The sequence below is a fragment of the Homarus americanus genome, unplaced genomic scaffold, assembly GCF_018991925.1.
Source record: "Homarus americanus isolate GMGI-L3 unplaced genomic scaffold, GMGI_Hamer_2.0 scaffold19117, whole genome shotgun sequence".
NCBI classification, from domain to species: Eukaryota; Metazoa; Arthropoda; class Malacostraca; order Decapoda; family Nephropidae; genus Homarus; species Homarus americanus.
Genome location: NW_024754704.1, coordinates 2467628 through 2490373, shown reverse-complemented (window position 1 = coordinate 2490373; position 22746 = coordinate 2467628). Strand labels below are relative to the sequence as shown.

The following is a 22746-nucleotide window of genomic DNA, read 5'->3' as shown; positions in this document are numbered from 1 at the left end:
CCTTTGGCAGACTCCGTACCCGAGTCTTCAGCTGTAGGGAACTGAAAATATATACAAAGTTGCACGTATATCGAGCAGTGGTCCTCCCCACCCTGTTATATGGCACATACAGGAGGCACCTCAAGGCACTTGAATACTTTCACCAACGTTGACTACGTTCCATCCTCCGAGTTCGCTGGGAAGATAGAGAACAAATGCCAGTATTCTCGCTGACACCAACTGTAGGAGCATCGAGGCTACCATTATCCATGAACAACTACGTTGGACTGGCATGGACGACAGTAGACTGTCAAAGCAGCTACTTTACAGTCGCCTAACGAATAGTAAACGTAACGCTGGCGGGCAACTGAAAAGATATAATGATAGTCTTGAGACAAACCTGAAAAGCGCCAAATCGACCCCTTCACCTGGAAGACGATTACTCCACACCGTAACGCTTGGAGGAGCACCACACGAGAAGGTGTCAATACTTTCGAGTTAACCCGACTGCATACCGAGGCAGAGAAGCGCCAACGCCGGAAAGAAGCTACCGCCGCCCCTCCCGCACTGGATGTAGTCCTCCACACGTGCAACATCTGTGGACGACACTGTCGGTCCCGTATCGGCCTCTGTAGTCACCTCAGAGCTCACCAACGAAAGTGACACCCTTAATAACTCATATCATTGTATCATAGCTGGATGATCGTCATTCTCGATTCCGAATGACAGAAAAGTAGTAGTAGTTTGTGTGTGTGTGTATTATATATGCTCGTTATGTACAAATGACAAACGTGTGTAATGAGTTCGTGGCAACAACAATTAACGCAACACAGCAATGGAGACAATTGTAAAGTTCATTAGTTGTTGCAAGCATTCAGTGATTTCTCGTGTGCAGTTTTCTCAAATAATGAATATATTAACGTCATATACAAATCGTCATTTTCAGACTCTTGACGAGACAACGTTAACGCATAAGTCACCAGTTGAACTGAATAATGGTATGTTGACAATGACACAGCACTGCAAGCTCACAACACTGGAGATATCTGCTTGTCTCAGCGCCCTCTTACACACAAGCGTCCGTTGGAGGATACGAAAGGTTTTGATTAACGTCAGTATAGTTTCATATATCAGTGTATACATTAACGAGAGAGAGAGAGAGAGAGAGAGAGAGAGAGAGAGAGAGAGAGAGAGAGGAAAAATAAGAGTGAACGAGTTACCTGCCAACACACTACCACCCTCAACATTTTCCTTATTACCACTCCGATCTCAAACACACCACTCCATGAACGCAGATCTCGTAAAAAATAATAATAATAAATATCCGAGAAGAAAAAAATGGGGTGAGCGCAAGGTCAGATCCAGGTATCAACCAAGGAGTCACCGGCCAGCATCATAATGTCATGGAGTAAGATGAAGAGCTATGTATTCCTGAAGCCATCGTCCAATAGAACATTTTTTTCCAACGAAGTCGAAAAACCCTTTTACTGTAGATTGTGCAAGTAATAGTATTTAGATAACTTAGTCTAAAGAACAAATTAAAAACAGCTGAAGAGTGTGAAAGAGATACACAAATATGCTTAAAAAGGAAAATATAAGAAGATACGTATATAAAATCATTTGGAATTTAAAGCACCTGAGAATTGCACACAAGCAAACGGGTGGAGGGAGAGCTGAGGCAGTTATATCCGCTTCAAACCAGTATCTTCACGGTCAATGACGCTTCTAGCCACCTAAGACTTAACTCTTGTGGAGTCGTCAGATTCTGCGCCATATGACTGGTAATGATGCTGATTGTGGTTAAGGATGCAGAGTTGTATATATCATAATAATTAATGTTGGATTAGTGTACTTACTAAGTTAATATACGCGCTTAAAGACGAGCTGTTGAAGCAAAGTAAATATAGTAATGCAATATAACGTCAACGATAATTTGCGGTAAACCAATTATTTAACTTATTTTTCTGTTGATTGGAGTAATTACTACCCTTAGTATAAGCGCTTAAGCACCTTATTGGCTGAGGAGCTGTAATACATAAAAACAAGTAGTAACTTACAACACCTGAAAGATGATCAGATGCAGATGGTGAGGACCGACAGAGAAAATTGCTTGGCCATGACTGCCTTCTCTGCGCAGTAGCCACACAGTAAGCAAAACCAGATGGCGTATGCTTAACATGCCTTCCCTCCCCCTTCTCACGAAACATGATGCCTTTCGTCCACAGTTACATTCTTTCTACTGAGGTTAATTTATCAACTGATGATTTGATTATTGAGATCTTCACTATGAAAACAGTCAATTAACAATGTTAGTGGTCAGGTCATGTTGAACATAAGAACGGAGGAAACTGCAGCTGGCCTATTGGCCCATACTGGGCAGTCCCGTTTACACCCAACCCCTATTGCTCATATAATCATCCAACCTATGTTTGAAGCTATTCACCATATTCGAGTTAATGATGATATTTGGTAACTTGTTCCATTCATCCACTACTCTGTTTCCAAACCAGTGTTTACCTATTTCACGCCTAAATCTAAATTTGTCTAATTTAAAACCATTGTTACGAGTTCGCTCCTGGTTGGATAGTTTGAGTACCTTTGTAATGTCCCCTTTATTTAGCCCTGCCTTCCACTTATACACCTCTATTAGGTCGCCCCTCGCTCTACGTCTCTCAAGGGAGTGCAAATTAAGATGCTTTAACCTGTCTCTATACTCAAGGCTCCTAATGCCCGGGATTAGTCTTGTCATTCTCCTCTGAATTCTTTCCAATGATTCTATATCCATTCTGTAATACGGTGACCAGAACTGAACTGCATAAGCCAGGTGTGGTCTCACAAGCGCAACATACAGTTTTAGGATGACCTCGCTTGTCTTGTAACTAACACTCCTTTGTATGAACCTTCGGCATATCGATAATGTTGTTGATAATTTATATGTGTTATTCAGGCTAAATAAAATATTTGTTTAAAATTACTGCCGTTGTTAATGTTTTCAATTATACCTGACAGAACGAGACTGCTGTTCATCCTTACGGCCTTCAATGAAGTTTTTGTGTTCGGTCAGTATTTTGGGAGTCAAGAAATATTGTTTTTGAAACACACACACATTATATATATATATATATATATATATATATATATATATATATATATATATATATATATATATATATATATATATATATATATCTTGATAAAATCACACGGGAAAAGGGAAACAACGGAGCACCTTAGCTTCCGTCTTTATTAAAGACATCTTCAGAGGCAACTGGATTACATGAAATATATATTTATATATATATATATATATATATATATATATATATATATATATATATATATATATATATATATATATATGTGTGTGTGTGTGTACGTAAAGGAGACTTAAAGTATCTAAGATGGTCCACACACAGATAACCACAGTCGATCTAGCTGTAAATGGATACCTGACTTTCCAGTTGGGAAAGCGAAGACGATCTAGTGTAGCGCCATCCAAATTACGCCTATGTACGGTATACCAAAGCTTAATTTCAGTGTGTTGAGGCCGTATTTCCCCTAACAAGTCTTCGTGCTTATGGGACCTAAGTTCATGGCATAAAACTAAGTCATGCCATAATTGAACCCTTGAGTTTTGGTACATGTTTATGTTCAGAAGGTCCAGGTAGGCATGGCACTACTTCTTAGGCCCAAAGACACACTTAAATATACACATACAGGTCCGAGAAACAGTATTGTGCCAATTTTGAACCCCTGATATGACCTCTTCCACAAACATGTTTCACTGCCAGGCGATGAAGGTCAAACGTCATATAAGGAACTTTCTACATTACTGTGCATCTACGTTCTAAGTGAAACAAATTTGGGGACAAAATTCACTTTGCAACTTGTTGCAGTATATGGCATTTACTTTAGGCTCATTGAGTGAGTTAAATATCTAAGATCAATTTATTCGGATAGTCTTTGTATCTTGAGTGTTTTATAATGGTGTTATTCTGATATAATTCACAATTGAAATCAGAGTTCACCAATTATATATGTGACTCACAAATAGATATATGTTTACAAATAACAAACGCGGAGGGAAATTTGACAAGTGTCATTGTCAAATCTATTCACAGAAGGCTAATGTCGAAGAAAATTTGGCTGCAACTGTACATACCACTTTCACCCACATGTGAAGTGGTACAGCGTGAGCATTTTAAATAATTTGCTGTTTATTTCTGTTAGTTGGGTACATAACCACTGGAACTTCGTGAAAAATCACATAATTTTCGATATTGTAAATAATTGATACAACGGAAACAAATACAATAAAGATACGTCACTATAAAAACCAGATATCCATATTTTAATTTGTAACTGTTGATGCTAAGTGTCTTTACTAACCTACGGTACATCAAGACATTGGGTATTAAACCGCAGTGATACATTATATTACACGCCAAACCTAAACAATATATCCGGCAATGTGATACGCTTCTCCTAAATAGTTTTAAGGGCATACAGACCTTGGTTATTGAAACAGAAATACTGTAAGTTTAAAGATCAACATCAGGACCTTAACGGTTATCAGGTGAAAACATTATTGATAAAACCATGATAGACGTAACATAAGATAGAAATCAACATCAATAATTGCAAATTGTAATGTTTTGTTGCGTAATATTTCCCAAAAGGACGATAGTTGATTTTTACTTGTGCCGGTGGCTGCATTGTGGTAAGTCGAGAGTGAGAGTAGACTGCAGCTAAAGCGAGAGGACGAGAGTCAGTGATCACGTGACTGAGAGGTCATCACACCTGGCATACCTGTGTCATCCCCCCACTACCCCGCACCACCATCCCTTTATCTAAGACTATCTCAGCTGTTTCCTCCCGTGTATTTCTCATAGATATTTGTATATATTTTCACTGAACTTGGCGCTCACGCGTATATGTTAATGTTTCAATAAACCGTTAATTATTATTATTATTATTATTATTATTATTATTATTATTATTATTATTATTATTATTATTATTATTATGTGAATATTTGCGAGTGCGTGCATGCACTGTACATTTATGTGAATGTTATTGAGTATTCTTGTGCATGTAATAAAAAGTAAAATAAAATAATAATGATAACAATAATAACACTGTAATAATAATAATAAAGACCTATAAAGAAATATAAAAAAATTGTGAGAAACAAAACATGCATGTTGTGTTGTCAAGTAAGAGAAACAATCGAGGCCCTGCAATTGTGTGTAAATGAGGCAAAAAGACAGATCAGCAACCTGGGTTTGGTCACAATTTTCGTGATGCCATGTGGCAGCAGGGTCTACCATTAGACAACACATTATGCTTCCAATATCTTCCCAGACGGTAGTACTTCCCTGTTTGATAGCTGCCTCCTACCTACTACACACAAACATTATATATATATATATATATATATATATATATATATATATATATATATATATATATATATATATATATATATATATATATGAGCTTGTTTATACACCCTCCCCCACATATCAAGGACACCTTAGCCTACACCCTGAGGCAAGATATTATTAGGGCGAGTTCAGTAAAGATAGGAGTGAGACATTTCAATACGGGATATCAAGACTAATACTGTTCAGTCTAAGTGAATAATAATAATAATAATTATTATTATTATTATTGGCCAGCAGAAATAAGAAATCAATGAAAACAAGGAATCGTGATACAATAGAGAAAATAGAACGTGTCAACCCTTAAAACCTCTAGCCTATGTGTTTGACATTATACTCTTCTACTTAATCATAGTAACCCCCGCCTCCCCTCACAACATAACTCCTGTGGCAGGGAGACGAACTCTTGGTGCGTTTAGGTTAGTTGCTGAAGGTCGCCAAGAGCCCGAGGCGTGACGAAACCTGCGTGGACAGGCACGTATACTCCCTAACTTTTCGACACTGGTGGTGGCTGATGACGTGTGACCGGAGGCTGCGAGTTAGACTGACGCCATTGAGATATAACTAGTGGTGGCGGTGTGTATGATTGTTTATCACAGATGGCGTTTGTAGGTGACGACATGTGACGAAATGTGTTTGCTCGACAGCGTAATGGCTTGTTTGATGGACGGTGTGGTTTTGACGACACGTGTCTGTTGTATGTTATGGTTAAGCATGTATTGACAGTATAGCGGTTCAACTTGATTATTTTTATACCTGTACATGGTGTTAAAGCGGTCCACTATAACTAAATATCAGGTTCTTAAACTTAAGGACGAATCTTTTTTTATCAGATTGTATAACAGGATAGTGCGATGGTCGAGTGTTCGTCAGTATATCGTCTGTATGGCAGTTGATTGGCTGTTGCGTGTGTTGACAGTGTAACGTCCTGTAAAGGAGGGTGATTGTGACTTAATACCGTGGTGCAGATTTTGGTTGTGATTATGTGCTTGTTTGTCCACATGTGCATGCGTTAAGTATATGTGTTCTAGCTTAAATAATATGTGATAATACGGCTATAACAACTGTAAGTACATGTATTGTCATGAAGGTTAACAACTATCAACCCATGATCTATATTATGGATTATGCACTGTAATTGTAATAAATTTTCTAGATAAAAAACCACACAAATTACGCCTCCATAATAATAATTACGTTTAGTTTGTGTTTATTATAAGTTTGGAAGTTGATAAATATTAAAATGATTTCGTTTTACAATACAAGATGTTACTTGTTTATCATTATTATTATTTATTATTATTATTATTATTATTGGAAATTACAATATATACAAGAACAGTGATTGAATAGCACAACACAGTATAATCAACAATAACATATACTATACAGTGGGGTTCATGGCATTATAACCTCGCTTACTGGACACAATAACTCGGTTCACATAAGTAGAAGAAAAGAAGAAGTACAGCAACGTGGATGACTTTGTAGCAGTGAACGACTGACAGACGGGCAGGCAGATAAAAAAATGAGGCAAGAAATTAGACAAGTGGGTCATTTAAATTCAGACAGAAAGAGCTAATAATTACAGTGATTATAGATAATGAAGCAGAAGGGTTAATGCAGACAATATTATTTTTTTTTGAAAATCTAAAAGGTTGCTATCTAGTGCAGAAGCTGACTAGATCATAAGAACATAAGAATGGAGGAAACTGCAGCGGGCCTATTGGCCCATACTGGGCAGTCCCGTTTACACCCAACCCCTATTGCTCATATGAGCATCCAACCTGTGTTTGAAGCAATTCAGCGTATTCGAGTTAATGATGATATTTGGTAACTTGTTCCATTCATCCACTACTCTGTTTCCAAACCAGTGTTTACCTATTTCACGCCTAAATCTAAATTTGTCTAATTTAAAACCATTGTTACGAGTTCGCTCCTGGTTGGATAGTTTGAGTACCTTTGTAATGTCCCCTTTATTTAGCCCTGACTTCCACTTATACACCTCTATCAGGTCGCCCCTCACTCTACGTCTCTCGAGGGAGTGCAAATTAAGATGCTTTAACCTGTCTCTATACTCAAGGTTCCTAATGCCCGGGATTAGATGAATCGTTGAGTTACCTATAAGCTATAACAGGAAAAAGTCAGACAACATCTTCACAGCAGAACGTGGCGAAAACATTTATAAACACAACCACTGACAGGCAAGTTACCTTGAGACAGATGGTAGACACACATTCGTACCCCCTTACACTGAGAGAGAAACATCCGTCAACTCACAAGTGGACGCCACAAATTCTTCTACGGCATGCTTGCTATATTTATTCTCAAGGTACATGTATGACTGTATCTTTACGAATGTGTCATGCTTACATACGCTTATATGTAAAGAGTATGGGCAAATTCGTTTGTGTTATGCAATTGATTGCAAGGCAAAATAGTTAAATTTCACAAAGTTTTCTCTCTGCGACTTGGCGTTCACCAGTGACGTACGAGCTTGCGTCATACCTTAACTCCGTGAAGCCAGGAAGTTATCGTTGACGTAAGTGAACAAAAACTTGAAGCGTCATAAAATAAAATTATGCGTACATAGGTGACCCACCCTGACATTTATGGAACAAATTACTTGAGGTGCCAAATACGCTACTCAAAACTGTAGCAAAAGTCACTATTCAGTTAAATAGTTACTATTGCCCCGTATCTTGATAATTACATACAGTTGTATTTAGATGAATAATTTTATTTATTTAGAAATGCTTCGATAATCAATTGTGTTTATACTATTTGGTGTCTTATTAACTGCTTATATTGTTATTGTTTCAGTGTCAAGTTAGTGTACGAGGCGTGGTATAAAATGTCTTAGCATGTAATTTTTGTGCAAAAGTTATATTACAGAGACGCAGCACGGCTGTAATCAAGCGAATAGATTGCAAGTTATATTCAACAAGTTGTATTACAGCGAAACTTTAAACAAGCACATTCTGACATTTCGGGGCGTAGGGTTGATTACAGCTTACGTAATGAAGCTGACTCGTCCACACTCGTTTAACAACAGATGAAGTTGGGCTCTTTCATATGCGGAATTCACTTAGACTTCTGTTCTCAATTTTAGATGTGTAGTACAAATGTAATATTGCTTCCGCCGAAAGGTACACACTAGGAACTATATTTTGTTCAGACATTTAATGTATTTATCATGACACGTAGGAAATTAATCCGCCTATCCTCTTGACGATTAAGCCCCCCCCCCCCTCCGGCAATAACAGAAAAAAGTACCGAAATATGGTGAATTACTATAAACAGAGAAATGTATCTCTTAACTTTTAACGATAGTTGTCAAACACATAACCTGATTTAGTGTACATGCTTAAAGACCACCGTTTTAAAAGCACATACATACATACATTAAAACAACAACAGGCTGAACGTGACTTAAGTAAGCGTGCTTACTCGTCCTTCGGGCGTTTTTAAATTGAAGGTGTAGAAACAGGCGACGTGACACCTTGACGGACTAATGAAGTGCGAAGAGCTCAGATAAATACGTGAGTAAAAATATAGAAGGAAGATTTGGGTCAGCACTTATTGCGGCCTTGGCGTTGCCAGGGTGAGGACGGTACGTGCGCCTCGTCACAACACAAGACCCACCTAATACCCAAACCGGTCTGGTCTACGTTGTTGTCATTATTACGTATAGCTCATCAAGTATGTGGGACAACACTCCACTTAACCTGAGAGGTTATTACGACTTATACAGTTGTGAGTGTCAGTTCTAGAACTCAAAGATGACGTGACACTGATTTTTATCCCCATGGACAATTAGACACTTAAAACGACGTCTTTACACAAACCCACAAGTTCCCAAAACAGTATCGCAGTATAAACCTAACTTTGAAACCATGGATTTTCTAAAGATTTTCTGTGGATTAGCTTTTGAAGGAAAACATAATACAGGTAAAGGATGAATTAAGAAAAAGAGGTTCATCCCTTAACCTCCCGTGGATCCCCTGAGCTTTTGACCACGTAAATATGAAAAGAAACTATATTTAAAATTAACTGAAATTATGAGAAGTAACAAATAAAAAAAAGTGACAATGAATAATTATACACAAAATATATATTGATTGTGGGAATTAATGTATGGGTTCGAGAGATGAACTGGAGGTTAAAACTTGGGGTATTTGGCCTAAAGGTAAAAAATTGGAAGTATGGATTCAGAAGTTAATGCTGGAGGTTAAAGGGAAGAACTGGAGAACCGGATTTCAATTAAGAACTAGAGGTGAGGTGAAACTAGAGGTGATGGTTTTAGGTAAGAAGTGGAGGTCAGGGTGGAGATAGAAACTGGAGGTAATGGCTTTAGGTAAGAAGTGGAGGTCAGGGTGGAGGTGGAAACTGGAGGTAATAGTTTTAGGTAAGAAGTGGAGGTCAGGGTGGAGATAGAAACTGGAGGTAATGGCTTTAGGCAAGAAGTGGAGGTCAGGGTGGAGGTGGAAACTGGAGGTAATAGTTTTAGGTAAGAAGTGGAGGTCAGGGTGGAGTGGAAACTGGAGGTAATAGTTTTAGGTAAGAAGTGGAGGTCAGGGTGGAGGTGGAAACTGGAGGTAATAGTTTTAGGTAAGAAGTGGAGGTCAGGGTGGAGATAGAAACTGGAGGTAATGGCTTTAGGCAAGAAGTGGAGGTCAGGGTGGAGGTGGAAACTGGAGGTAATAGTTTTAGGTAAGAAGTGGAGGTCAGGGTGGAAGTGGAAACTGGAGGTAATAGTTTTAGGTAAGAAGTGGAGGTCAGGGTGGAGGTGGAAACTGGAGGTAATAATCTCAGGTAAGACGTGGTTGGGGACTGGAAGTCAGGGCTGGTGTGGTGTCCTGTACCGTAAGAGCTCACAAATCCTTGGACATAACTGCCTCGCCGCACATTCCTTACTTAACCACACTAAGCCAACACTGTCTAGGTTACGGATTATCAATGACTTGTAAGACATAATTATTCCCCTTTACTTTGATAATAAGGGAATTTTAGTACGATAATACGCGACGCAATGTATGTTTTTCCATCTCTAGAGCTGCGGTTGTGAGAGACTTTTGAAGAGTTCTCACATATCCAGTGCAGAGGAAAATGACCAATGAAATTTTAATATTCATACCATATTTATATGTATGCTTATCCCGTATAAATCCTGTCATATTTGTCTATATTAATTCAACAGGAAGTGTCAGCAGTAGTTTCCAGTGAGAATAACGCGTCAGCTGATCTACAATAAACAAATGACGTCACAGTTATGATTGCAGGGCTGCCAGTGTGCGTTGTGGAGTTTCATTTCCGCAGTGAATGTAATGCATAGACAAAATCCCACCATCCAAGTCTCTTAAGTCTCTAATATTAGAGTAGGTTGGGATACGTGGGATTTATAATGTCAAAGTGCTGTGCAGTGTGTGTGTGTGTGTGTGTGAGTAAAAAATTAGTTAATAACAATATTACCATGTTTTTTGCTCTTTATGAAAGTAGACACGAACCAACCAACCAACCCTAACCTAGCCAAAACTTCCTCATGCTCTCGATCGATTCTACTGTAGGTAACTTCATGACGTCTGAAAAACAAATCGCATCATATTATTTAAAAAGCATGAAAGTCTTTCTGACTTGAGGCGAGAGAGAGAGAGAGGGAGAGTGTGTGTGTGTGTGTGTGTGTGTGTGTGTGTGTGTGTGTGTGTCCAGCACACTAAATGGCTTAACAATAAAGCGATACAAGAGCAAGAGAAGATACTTATTAATAGGATTTATCAAGCTAATCAATAGCCACATCAGTCTCCGCAATCAAAAAATTGCTGCGTAATCTAACAGCCTGGTAAAAAATATATGAACCAACTTAGCATACGTGCCACGTAAGACTTTATTTATTGAAGTACAGAAATAATCCAAAGACACAACGTAGGAGTAAGCTGACAAAAGAATGAAAGTGATATATTGATAGGTAACAAATAAAACTGAGTATTTTGACGTTATCCCTGTACGGTGTTCCCAAACATTACAGGTGGTGTCAAGGACGAGGCCAAATTTATCTCCCAAGCAACATAGCCACGACTTCCTTTTCCTCAGTACAAGGAATTCCGTCCAACCATTGAAATGTATTCTCTTAATTTTTATTCGTCAATGAGTAGAGTATTTACAATCTAAAACTACGTGCTGAAAGACCTTAGTTGTTGATTCAGCGCACAGTAATACACATATGAACAACATCCCTTTCACACACACACGCGCGCGCACACAGGTAATGCCATCTATAAGATTACTATTCCGTGGTGGAGTCGCTATTTTTAGAGATAATGCCGGTGATTTTATTGTAAGGTTGCTGTTTCTTCCATTAAGGCCACTAGAGTAACCCTGAAACGACAGATTTTATGGAGTGACAGACAACAAAGGAAATGAAGAGAGAAGATAAGAGGGAGAAAGGGACAGAGATTATGTGAGAGTTAGAAAACCGGAGAGAGAGATTGAGAGAGAGCAAGCATAGGAGACTGGTGATATTATTGTAAGACCATATTTCAACTTAAGACCGTTAATTTATCGTTAGTTTCCTTCCAAGCCTCAACCTCACCGTAACACCATTAACTTCATCCTAAGACAAATAATTTACCTCCAAAATCATCAACTTCGCTGTAAGATCATTATTTCACCTAAAACCAAACACTACGTGTGTAGGGTGAAGGCTCGTCTGCAGATGTGTATGTGTGCATTTGTGTATACTTGTATGTAATGTTGTAACCGCATGTTTACATACTTGTTCACATGTCGTTCGAAAATGTACACATGTACAGTATATACCTTTGTGCGTTTAGTGCATACACCAGCCTGTGTGTGCATGAGTATCTGCACGTAGTGCATACCGATATATGTATGAATAAAATGCAGATTGGTGCATCTATCTGTGCACTGTATATATTTATATGTTTTTGTAGCCAAAGAAGACCTTGTTACCAAGCGCGTTTGTCTAGCCGAATGTGTGTGTACCGGTCCTATTTTATATTCACCAGAGTATTATTCTAAAAAGATGGTCACAACTCGCGCTACAATGTTAGACATGCTGAACCAAAAACTAGTGAGAATATCGATACACTGGTAATAAAATAGCTTTCTGGAGACACAAGCGGCACCAAAAACATGGAAAATATCGGCCAAACCTACTTCTATAAATTCTAAACAATAGGTTGTTTCAACCCATTATGTAAGTCACGAAATTCTAGTGAACCCGGTAAGTATAATTGTTACTATTATCACAAAAGCATGCACGCTGCAAGTTATTAAACTGTGCATGAGAGAATTTAACATCATTATATGTACGATATAATTGTATTATGTATGCTACCATCACCTGTGCATTTATAAACAATTCACTATTGTTTACGGTATGCAAGGTCTGTCCTGACGGGCGCTCGTCAAAATATTCTATTTACAAGTCCGATGCATTTTGGCATGGAGGATAGGGAAAACCGTTACTATGAGATTTCAATGTTTTATCCCCTGGGACACACGTCTGCTCTCTCTCTCTCGTGTTGACGTTTCTGACACTAGCCTCGTGCACGATGAAAAAGCAGAAGCGGAATCTTGCGACGTAAACTTAATATCGTCGTGGACTCACGTCATTCATTTCAAGCAATCGATACGACGCAGGCGCACTGGACGGGCGCCGACAGTCTTCTGAGGAAAATCCCCATTAACGTTTGCTGCCGTACCCTGAAACCTCGGCGCCAGGTCCGAACAGTGCCAACCATAGGAGCTACGGCCAAGGAAGGTGAATTCCTGTTGTACGGTTTAGTGCCAAGGGCGACAAACATAAACATTCTTGCGGCGGCGCGCGCACGTGTTGCTCCTGAGACACGCGGCGTTGAGATGCCACTTCTTCTTTCTAACTTTTTAATATACGCAATTACAATACAGATTTATTTGCTAATATATGTCTACAATAAACGTATTATTAATCTCTATTCAGAGAGTATAGATATGATGTATCAGTTAAGAAACATAGAGAAACAATGTATTAACTGGCACTTGGCGCTATTGCATCAGCTAGCAGGTAAATATCCTCTCAACCCACACGCCGGGTCAGAGCTTCGTGAAACCTGGACGTGGAGGGATATTCCCACATGGTCCTTGTAACTACTGCCTCAGTGGTAATATCTATGGAAAACGGGGGCTTTGTCCGTAACCATAGCGCCAAGACAATTCGTCTGACAACAATCAACACATTTGAAGAGACGCCGTAATAGAAGATATTCGTGAAACCGGCGTTGTATTATCTCGCTGCTGCTGCTGCTCTTACGTCAGAATCGGGTGTAGCACCGCCTACTAGCCCCGCCAAGCACTGTGTTGCGTCAGCATCACCGCTCACGATACAAGCACTCAAGAGTTACACAAGAAAGGGCCGTTGGTCAAGTCGAGGAATCTGTACAACTCTGAAAGATGCTGTCAATCCTTAGACCCAACACCTACAAGGCGCCACTCGCCTCACTCACCAGTGGTAAGTAACCACGTATTATGATTACCCAAGTTTTCGCTTTGACAGGCGAGTGCAAGGCCGTTAACAGTTCGTACATATTAACCGTACACTCGTGTTGCTTTAAAATAGCACGATTTGATGGACTCCTAATATGTTGAAAGATTGATTTTGACAATTCTTTTGATTTAACTTTTCAAGCCAACTTGTAATTATGATGTCAGGTGAGAAATTGCGCGGATTTGCTATTAGCTCAATTAGTTATTGAGACGCGAGTTTTGTGAATACATGACTTTCCGGTGTAATGCTTTGTTCTGGAAATAATTTTGCGCCATGTTCGAAGTGATGGCAAGATCCAATAATTTTCACTTTACAAATACCTGGCGAGGATCACACATTTGTTGGACACATAATAAATGACATTGATGAATTTATCCGATTCTGACGAGAGGGATCCGTAACATGCATGTTAGAGAACAAGGTGTGTAATGCAACACTAGAAGCGAACTTAGTTACGTTCCTCTACTTCTCATGATAATTTTTATTTTAAAATAGCTGAATAAGAAGATATGGGTGTGCGACACCACTCACGCTGTCAGATGCTGCCACTGTACCGCCTCCTGCTTCCACTTTCCTTCAACTTAATGGAATATTCTACAAGTTAAAGAGAGGCAGGAACCAGGACACAATTGCACCTGCGATACTCTATAAATGCCGCCGTGTATTGTCTCAATATTTTAACGGTATTGCCATTAGAACAAGCTGAAAGGTTGAAACTTTCAAATCAAATGTACAACGACTTGATTGATTACTTTTATAAGGCAAATATTCCATGATCTCTGCGAGGTGTAAAACTCTTTCTCTAAGAAAATTGTACAATTGCCCTTCGTCATATACATACATCCTTCGAAAAAAACAGTGAAGAACTCCTTTAAAGGGTCATCACGGGTTTAAAGTTGACATAATATTTTTGAAACAACAAATGAGTTCATAATTTGTATTTGAACATATAAATCAATGACAAGCAAATTTAACGTTTAGGAAAATTCACTTGAATTTTTGGCCTATATAAATAGTTTAGTTGTTCTAGTAGGCCTGACTATTAGATCCATGCACACTATAAGTTTCAAAATTACTATTATGTCCACTGAACGTCACAAAGCCCCATACCTAAATATTGAAAAGTGAGAGTTAGGTGCAGTAACATACAAGCGATTAGTTTAACCTTGACCGGTGTTATATTGACGTAAACTTGCGCAATAGTGTGAAAGTTACTCTTAAGTTTTGGGGACAGATTTTAAATTTTACCTTCATTTTTATGTTACTTTGGATGATTTTCAAATATTCACCTTCCCCAAAATTGGTGACAGGTCGGCAGGAAACGGAGGGGCTGAAATACAATATGCACTTTTATTAATTTTTTCGTAAACGAAAACTCAGTACGTATACACTGTTTCTAAATGAAAAAAAAGTTTTGCAATAACTTTGAAAACTTAGTTCAAGTAGCAATTTAACCAAGTTTTTAACCGTTGCATACAATTCGATGATTTTTGCATATAAAGTTCGCATGAAATTAGTGCAATACTTACTTAGGCATTCAGTAGTGAAAAATGGTCCAGAGAAATTTATTGTAATGTAGTCTCGTTCAAGATTCTTCGAACAATGCTGGAGACAGCTGGCAACTTAAGGCTGTTTGTTTACTATAGCACGCAATAAAAATTATGAATGAATATAAAATTTTATCGGTGATTGGCTACTTTTTTTTTACGGGGATTAGCCCACTCGGGCACAGGTCACTGACCCACATCAGGGCCTGGGGGGCGAAAATATAATAATGTTAATTATAATAATGATGATGATAATAATAATAATGATGATAATAATAATAATAATAATAATAATATTATTATTATTATTATTATTATTATGATTATGATTATTACAATAATTAAAAAAATAATAACAAAATACCTGTACTAAAATAAAAATAATATACTAAAAATAATAACCAAAAATAAATACAAAAACGAGAAAAATAAATCAAGAATGAGAAACTATATACATTATGTATGTTGTGTTGTCAAAGTAACAAACAATTGAGACCCAGCAATTGTGTGTAAATGAGGCAGAAAGTCAGATCAGCAACCTAGGACTTGGTCACAATTTTCGTGATGCCATATGGCAGCAGGGTCTAATATTAGACAGCACATTATGCTTCCAATATCTTCCCAGGCGGTAGAACCTCCCTGTTTGATAGTTATCTACTACCTACTATGATGTAACTTTCAAGTTTAACATTTTGCATGTTTCTCGCCAGATTTCTACGACTTCAGAGTTTTGGAGGATGAGACGGCAGCTATGCTGTTAGCTAAACACATATGGCGCTTACTGAAGAAAGCCCGCCACCGCCTCTACCAGGTCAGTGCCTCCCTCCCTTTCGCCCCCAATGAGCCCACTCCCCCCGTCCTCCTCGGTTGAGGGATTTTTTTTTGGGGGATATTTTATATATTTTTGTCATGGTCCTTGGGGGAGAATATTTTGTACACATTTTCGTGATCATAGTACATATGTGGTGGGAAGAGACAATGGCTGTGTCACTGCAAATGAACAGGCTATCGAAAGAAATTATGGGTTCATAGGAAAACCCCAAGAAATTTATTTGTTTTATAATGCTAGTTAAGGTCGTAGGAATCCCCTAAAGATACGTAGCTAAAGCCAAATTGTCCAGCCTCACATAACGTACCAAACATGACAAAAATGCTTCATAATTTCCTATGTAAATTATAGTATATTGCAACTTGCCCCTTAAGTTTTTCTTTACTGTAAGTCCCGCCAGAATATAATGTGGAATATATACAGACTAATCGCTCCCCTTAGCTAATGAGTAAAAAGTAATTATGCCTGCTAATGTGTGTAATTAAAACTAGAAAACTTGACAATATGATCACTCAACTACCTCTCGTTATTGCTGTCACTCACATTCTCCCATCACGTTCGAGCCTCTACCACTAGTTAATGTGGCCTGTGTCACATCTCTGCTTCCTACTGTCTCCTACCCCCAGGTTACTTTAATACTCTCCGCCTTCTCCCCCAGGTTGACTATACCAAACCTCGCCACCAACAGGTTAGCTATCAACCAATCCGTCTCCAAATCAATGTGCACCCCTCCTCGCCTGTCCCACCAAGTCAACTGTCTGCCCCCACCCCCCTCCTCCACCAAGTCAACTGTCTGCCCCCACCCCCCTCCTCCACCAAGTCAACTGTCTGCCCCCACCCCCTCCTCCACCAAGTCAATACCTGCCTCTCCCTGCGTCCTCCACTAGATCAATGTCTACCCTGCGATACTTCACTACGCCTAACCTTTCAGTGCTTCCTCCACAACGTAAAGGTTCACTTCACCATACCTCGGCCATTGTCTACCCTCGATGCCTCACTCACCAGATAAATTACCACCCCATGCCTCCTCCACGAAATTAGTGTCCATTCCTTTCTCTGCCTGCCTTTACGTCAGAACAGTACAGTACCATGAACCAAGGCTGTGAATTTTTCGTCCATTTGCGCGGCAGACGAGCTAATATTTTTAGGTAAAATACCAATCGGCGTACCAGGACTAGTGACCTACTGTACTGTATGCCATGTACTGGTAATTTACCTCTACATTAAACCGACAGCCTACCTCTAGTTAGTCGGTCAACATTTATTTAACTTTTCCCCAAAAAAATCCGGGCAAGCAAATAACCTTAATTTTTTGTTTTAAAAATCACTTGTCTGGGACAAGTAAGTGCTCCATATAGTTTACACTGCCTGCCTCAACCCCGCCTTCAAGGTATTAACAACACCTCACCACTTGCCAAGCGAGTTCACAAGACAGCCGCGAATACAAACACAAATTCCCTGAGAAATCCGTCTGGAAAAGTTTTCGCGTTATAATTTTCCATTCGACAGAATCCTACTGGCTTATGTTCCTGTAAATTGGAATTAGTTTAGGGGTGATCAAGTGGGAATTCGATCCACAACCTCTGGTCTAATTATACCATTGGTGAATGAAACCAAATATCAAGAACCAAACGAACCCCTAAAGGAAAGGCAAATCTAGTGGTGCCCGTTATAAACATTACCTTCTGAAGGTAATGTAATAATACTCTAGATATATCAATATAAACTACATACACACTTTATGAACATTCGGAATACTTGCCTGTTTACTCCTGAAACGGACAGCACTTCTTGTAACTGCGTACAGTCCTCGAACGACACATCACAGTCGACACTCCCAAGTTCAAAACACAACTGACTGACTTTTAGTTTTCCTCCCGTTTGGCTTGTGCCATTTTCCGTAGTCAAATCAAGATCCATACTCAATAATAAGGATATTTATATAAAATGAAATATCTTACCACGTAAAAAGTATATCTTTTTTTTATAGATGTTGATACTCTTAAAGACATCTGATGTTTGTTTACAGTACGAGCTTCTGGGTTTGACGTGGAAAGATTGGCGGTATATGCGTTGACAGGGCGCGGTCCGAAAAATGAAAATCCTATGAAAATTTTCTGCCAAAAAAAATAACGCAAGTGCTAGTTTGAACGCTGCCTTAAATACACTTCTCACGTCGTATTTATTTGGTTTGCTTTAGCCTTCACGGTTCAGCAACAAGCGATGCTAGCATTGGGGCGGCAGGAAAGCACTCCGCTAAGCCTAAGAAAGTCGATTACACCCAATACTAGACCTCAAAGCAGCCTTTCCGACTCAGAGCCTGTTCATTTTTAACGAAGGCTGCTATACACCGAAAATGGAACGAGTAAAATAGTATTTTCACGAAACCACAGTGATATGAATGAAATGCGCAAACCAAAAGGATGTCTCGCGCTCAAAGCGACTGAAAGATCATCAGAAACTTGTAAGCCTGACTTCAGCTAACTTAGCCTTATATTGTTTTCGTCATAAAATTTTTTAATTCTTAAAATTTTGCAGCTTTTCGTTCATCTGTGAATGGATCCTTGTTTAGAGCACTACGCCCGTGTAATGTATAGAGCTTCAACTTACTAGACTAAAGGCTGTCGGTTGATTTAGCCATATTTTTTTACTATGATAGGGATTGCGGATGTATTTGAACGTTTTTTTTTCCACACAACAAAGTCTTTGAGCTTCATTATCATCTTAACTATGATGAAGTTTTACCCTACATCTGACCATACTGTACCACCAATCTGGACACCAGTCTTCATCAGTTATACAACTGAAATATTTATTTTCTTGCTTCAGATGCCTGGGTGTGAGGGTGGCGCCGGAGGTGTGTCTGTGTTGGTGCCCGCAGACTTCCTCAACAGACTGTCCCGGGATGTGGTCAGGATGACGGAAGGAGAGAGGCATGGTGTTAGGTGAGTCTCGAGGAGAATAACTTTAATCAAGATCTCCTTAATACTAAGATATTCATTCGGTTGCCAAGCGTATAAAATAAATGTTTTTGTTGTAGTATGCCTAAAGTGGACCACTTTAGAGGTAGGGGTCTGGGGTATTCCTCAGCCTAGTGATATAAGTGTCATGCCAATTTGGGAAGGGGCAATATTTTGTTCTCAAATGCGATGTAGTGGCGGTAAATATATATAGAGTACGAGTATAGTGTATGAAAGTTTACACGCAACTGCCAGGCCAACTCTCGGTGAGTAATTATTTATAAGGAAGAATAAAATGACGAAAACCCATCGAAGGAGTCATCATCGTGAACAAATGAATTGCTGGGACTCTTTATATGGATCATAGAAGTCTACATGCAATTGACATTTTAATTAAAAATTGTAAGATTCATGGGCTGATTGTGTTATAGGTTAGGCTTGTTCCACCTGTCTTTTTGTTTACGGGAATTACAGTGGTGATTGACAAAATAGGTCTGAATTATGATTTTTTTTTATTTATTTAATTTCACCAAAAAATAATGAAAATTGTGTACCGATAATACGTTAGTGCATTTAGCATTCAATGAAGGAAGTTGGACGTCTTTTCTAAACATGAAAGTTATTTGAGATGAATACACAAAAAAATTGCAGTTGAAATCACATCATAATGGGTTATTGTATAAGTGTGGCAAAACAACTCGCAGGAGTGAAGATAACATTCCACCGAAAGAGGAGAGAATGTCTTCTTGGGTTACTGTACCAGCATAAGGAAATGTGATTGTTGGCGCGTGTAGGTTGAACTGCAGTCTGCAATACCAGTAGAGAGGCTTTTGTTGTATGGCCCTCGTGAACAAGTCTGGTCGTAATTGTAGAATCCTCGGATGTGGTGATGGTTTGGGAAAATTTTGCGTTACAAATGGTAAATTGTTAGACACTGTGTATTTGACGCTACGTATATGCACTTCTTAATATTGAAGTAGAATGACCTTGTTATCGCTGCCAATTCATTATAATTTAGATAAGACAAAAGAGAGTCGCGAGATTATCAGGCAGAGAGCTCGGGTCAGGCTGTGCAGTTAAACATTCAAAACACAGAATGTTTACTATCTACTTTTAATTATACTAAAAGTTTAATTGTGTTGAAGTTGCCATTCACATCACCAGGCAATTGCGATTGAACTGGCCCCTGTAATTTTAGGATATTACTAAAAGTATACGCTTCAGTTTGCACCATTTTCTGTAATGTCTTCTTAACGATAACGTGATAGATAGTGACAGCACTAGGATCCCTCTTCCTCTATCAAGGAATAAATATTGAAATTAAATTGAACGTGAGAGGGACGATATATAAACACAACCCGCCGAAGACGTATGTGATGATATAAAAAAAAATTATGTTGGATCGAAAAGCGTTTTTTTTTTTTTTTAGCTGGCATTCCCAAAATCACGTTAGAGTATTTTTCTTCCAGAGGATGCACGTTGCACATAGACTACTGTGACGGTCTGGAGGTGACGAGAATTGGGAAGATAAAATGTGATCCTCACCTTCCTTCTAGTTCATTCCTGCACCTCACACTTACCAGAGCACCGGAGGGACCACGCAACACTAACCCGCTGCTCAGGTGAGATTATGTAGCAACATTACTAAATGGATTAAGTAGCAACCATGTCGTTCCTTGAGTCAGACAGCAGCCATATTCCTTTGATCAAGCAGCACTATGATGTTTCTTGCTTCATGTAGCAACTAATTTGTTCCTGGAACTCGTGGGTACCAACCCTGTAATCAGGTTACCAGCCTTTTCTCGGGTCACTTATCAATCTGTTCATTAGGTCACAAAGTAAACAATCTGTTTCGTAGGTTCTTATAACTAACCAACTTCTCTGGGGGGGTCTTTCTCTCTGGACATGTAACAAACATGTTTTTTGTAAGGGCATATAACTCACGTACTGGTTAAAATATATTTCAAGACTTAAGCTGCTCAGTACGACCAGCCAAGAAAATTAGGTGTATGAGTTGTGTATAAGTACCCAACATATTTCTTTAACCAGGTGCTCCCAGGAAGATACAAAAAAAAACCATTCGGTTTTCCCAAATACGAGTACTGTATTGTACTACAGTACTGTATAAGGATTTCATAAAGGAATACATTTTCTTGGGATTTATATGTATATTTATTTAATTGCAGAATTCTCGGCTTTGGAAACGACAATGTCATCTACATCAGTCCAGGCTACTTGTTAGAGAAGAAGCGCTCCAAAGATGGCCGCCGTGTTGCTGTTTGAACAGGAAATGCTTATAGTAGATTTGCATTTATTGGATCGAAGATAGCACAATGGTGCATAGGATGCAAATTAAGGCATTTGGTTAACGTGCTGAATGAAGTCCAGTCCCTAACCATATCTCCACAGCCTGTTATTTCCTTCCTGTGTTGTGATTTACTTACACTTTGGGTTCTCGACAGGTCGCTGGATTAGTTCATATTATTGACTTAGACTTCTTTTAATATCCATTGTATATAGCACAAAAAACGAATCTTCATACTTTAGTTTTGCCAGGAACACTTCAGTAGTATTTATAACTTTTCCATTTAAGTTAATTATTTTTCTTACCTAATAGTATGGATTTTCTCTAGCTGTTTTATAAAGTTCATTCATTCAGATGGCAGTTTTGCTTTTCATGTATAGTGTACGGTTAATTTCATTTATCTAATAAACCCATTCAGAGATATATTTAAGAAAGAGATGTATGCTACAAATGTTTGTAAAACTGAAAGTGGGTTCCCTAGGCTGGGTGGATACAATATATTTGAGACCAGGCCTTTTTAGGGTACACAAGAAAGCAGTGTTGGTATTCACAGTTGGGTAGCGAGTACTATCGGCTCTACTGCCACTCTGACCTGGTGAACATTTACTGTACAACTTATTTAAGGCTAACAAATGCATTGCACAAATTTAACACATTCCAAAAGGTTCAGTGACATGAACCTTCAGAACTTCAAAATGATCGGATTGGTGTTCATAAACTGAAGAGTGACATCGGAAGGTCTAGATAACAGTTGAAGCGCCACCTTAGTGGACGCCTCTACATTTGCATCACTCCGTTAAATTTAAATAATCAGACAATTATACTAGGGGTATACAGTACCCTTATTTAGCCACATCTGCCAAATTTCTGCTAGTCATAATAGTGATACTGTATAGCTGTAATATCAATGTCAAATAAAAGTATTCTAATGAGTAAGACATGTTTTGATTACCCACTGATAAACCAAACGAATCCCATGATGAGTAAAAAAAAATCTCAAATACAATATCAAGGTAGAAGGAGAATATAAGAAAATTTGATAATACAATAGCCAACTAGTAAGCATGCGATGTAAATGTTAGTGAAATCAACGTGAAAATTAACCAAAATAATTACAGATTTCATTTACTCTCACAC

At 38.7% G+C, this 22746-nt stretch overlaps 1 protein-coding gene across 1 annotated transcript; it reads left to right on the top strand.

Annotated features, from left to right (window-relative positions):
• Positions 1-13504: 13504 nt before the first annotated feature.
• LOC121855937 (protein charybde-like) lies at positions 13505-22545 on the top strand. Its single transcript, XM_042351155.1, has 5 exons — positions 13505-13932; positions 16226-16326; positions 19174-19289; positions 20774-20926; positions 21491-22545. The coding sequence occupies exons 1-5, from the start codon at positions 13875-13877 to the stop codon at positions 21585-21587; spliced, it is 525 nt and encodes a 174-aa protein (XP_042207089.1). The 5' UTR covers positions 13505-13874; the 3' UTR covers positions 21588-22545.
• The last annotated feature ends 201 nt before the right edge of the window (positions 22546-22746 follow it).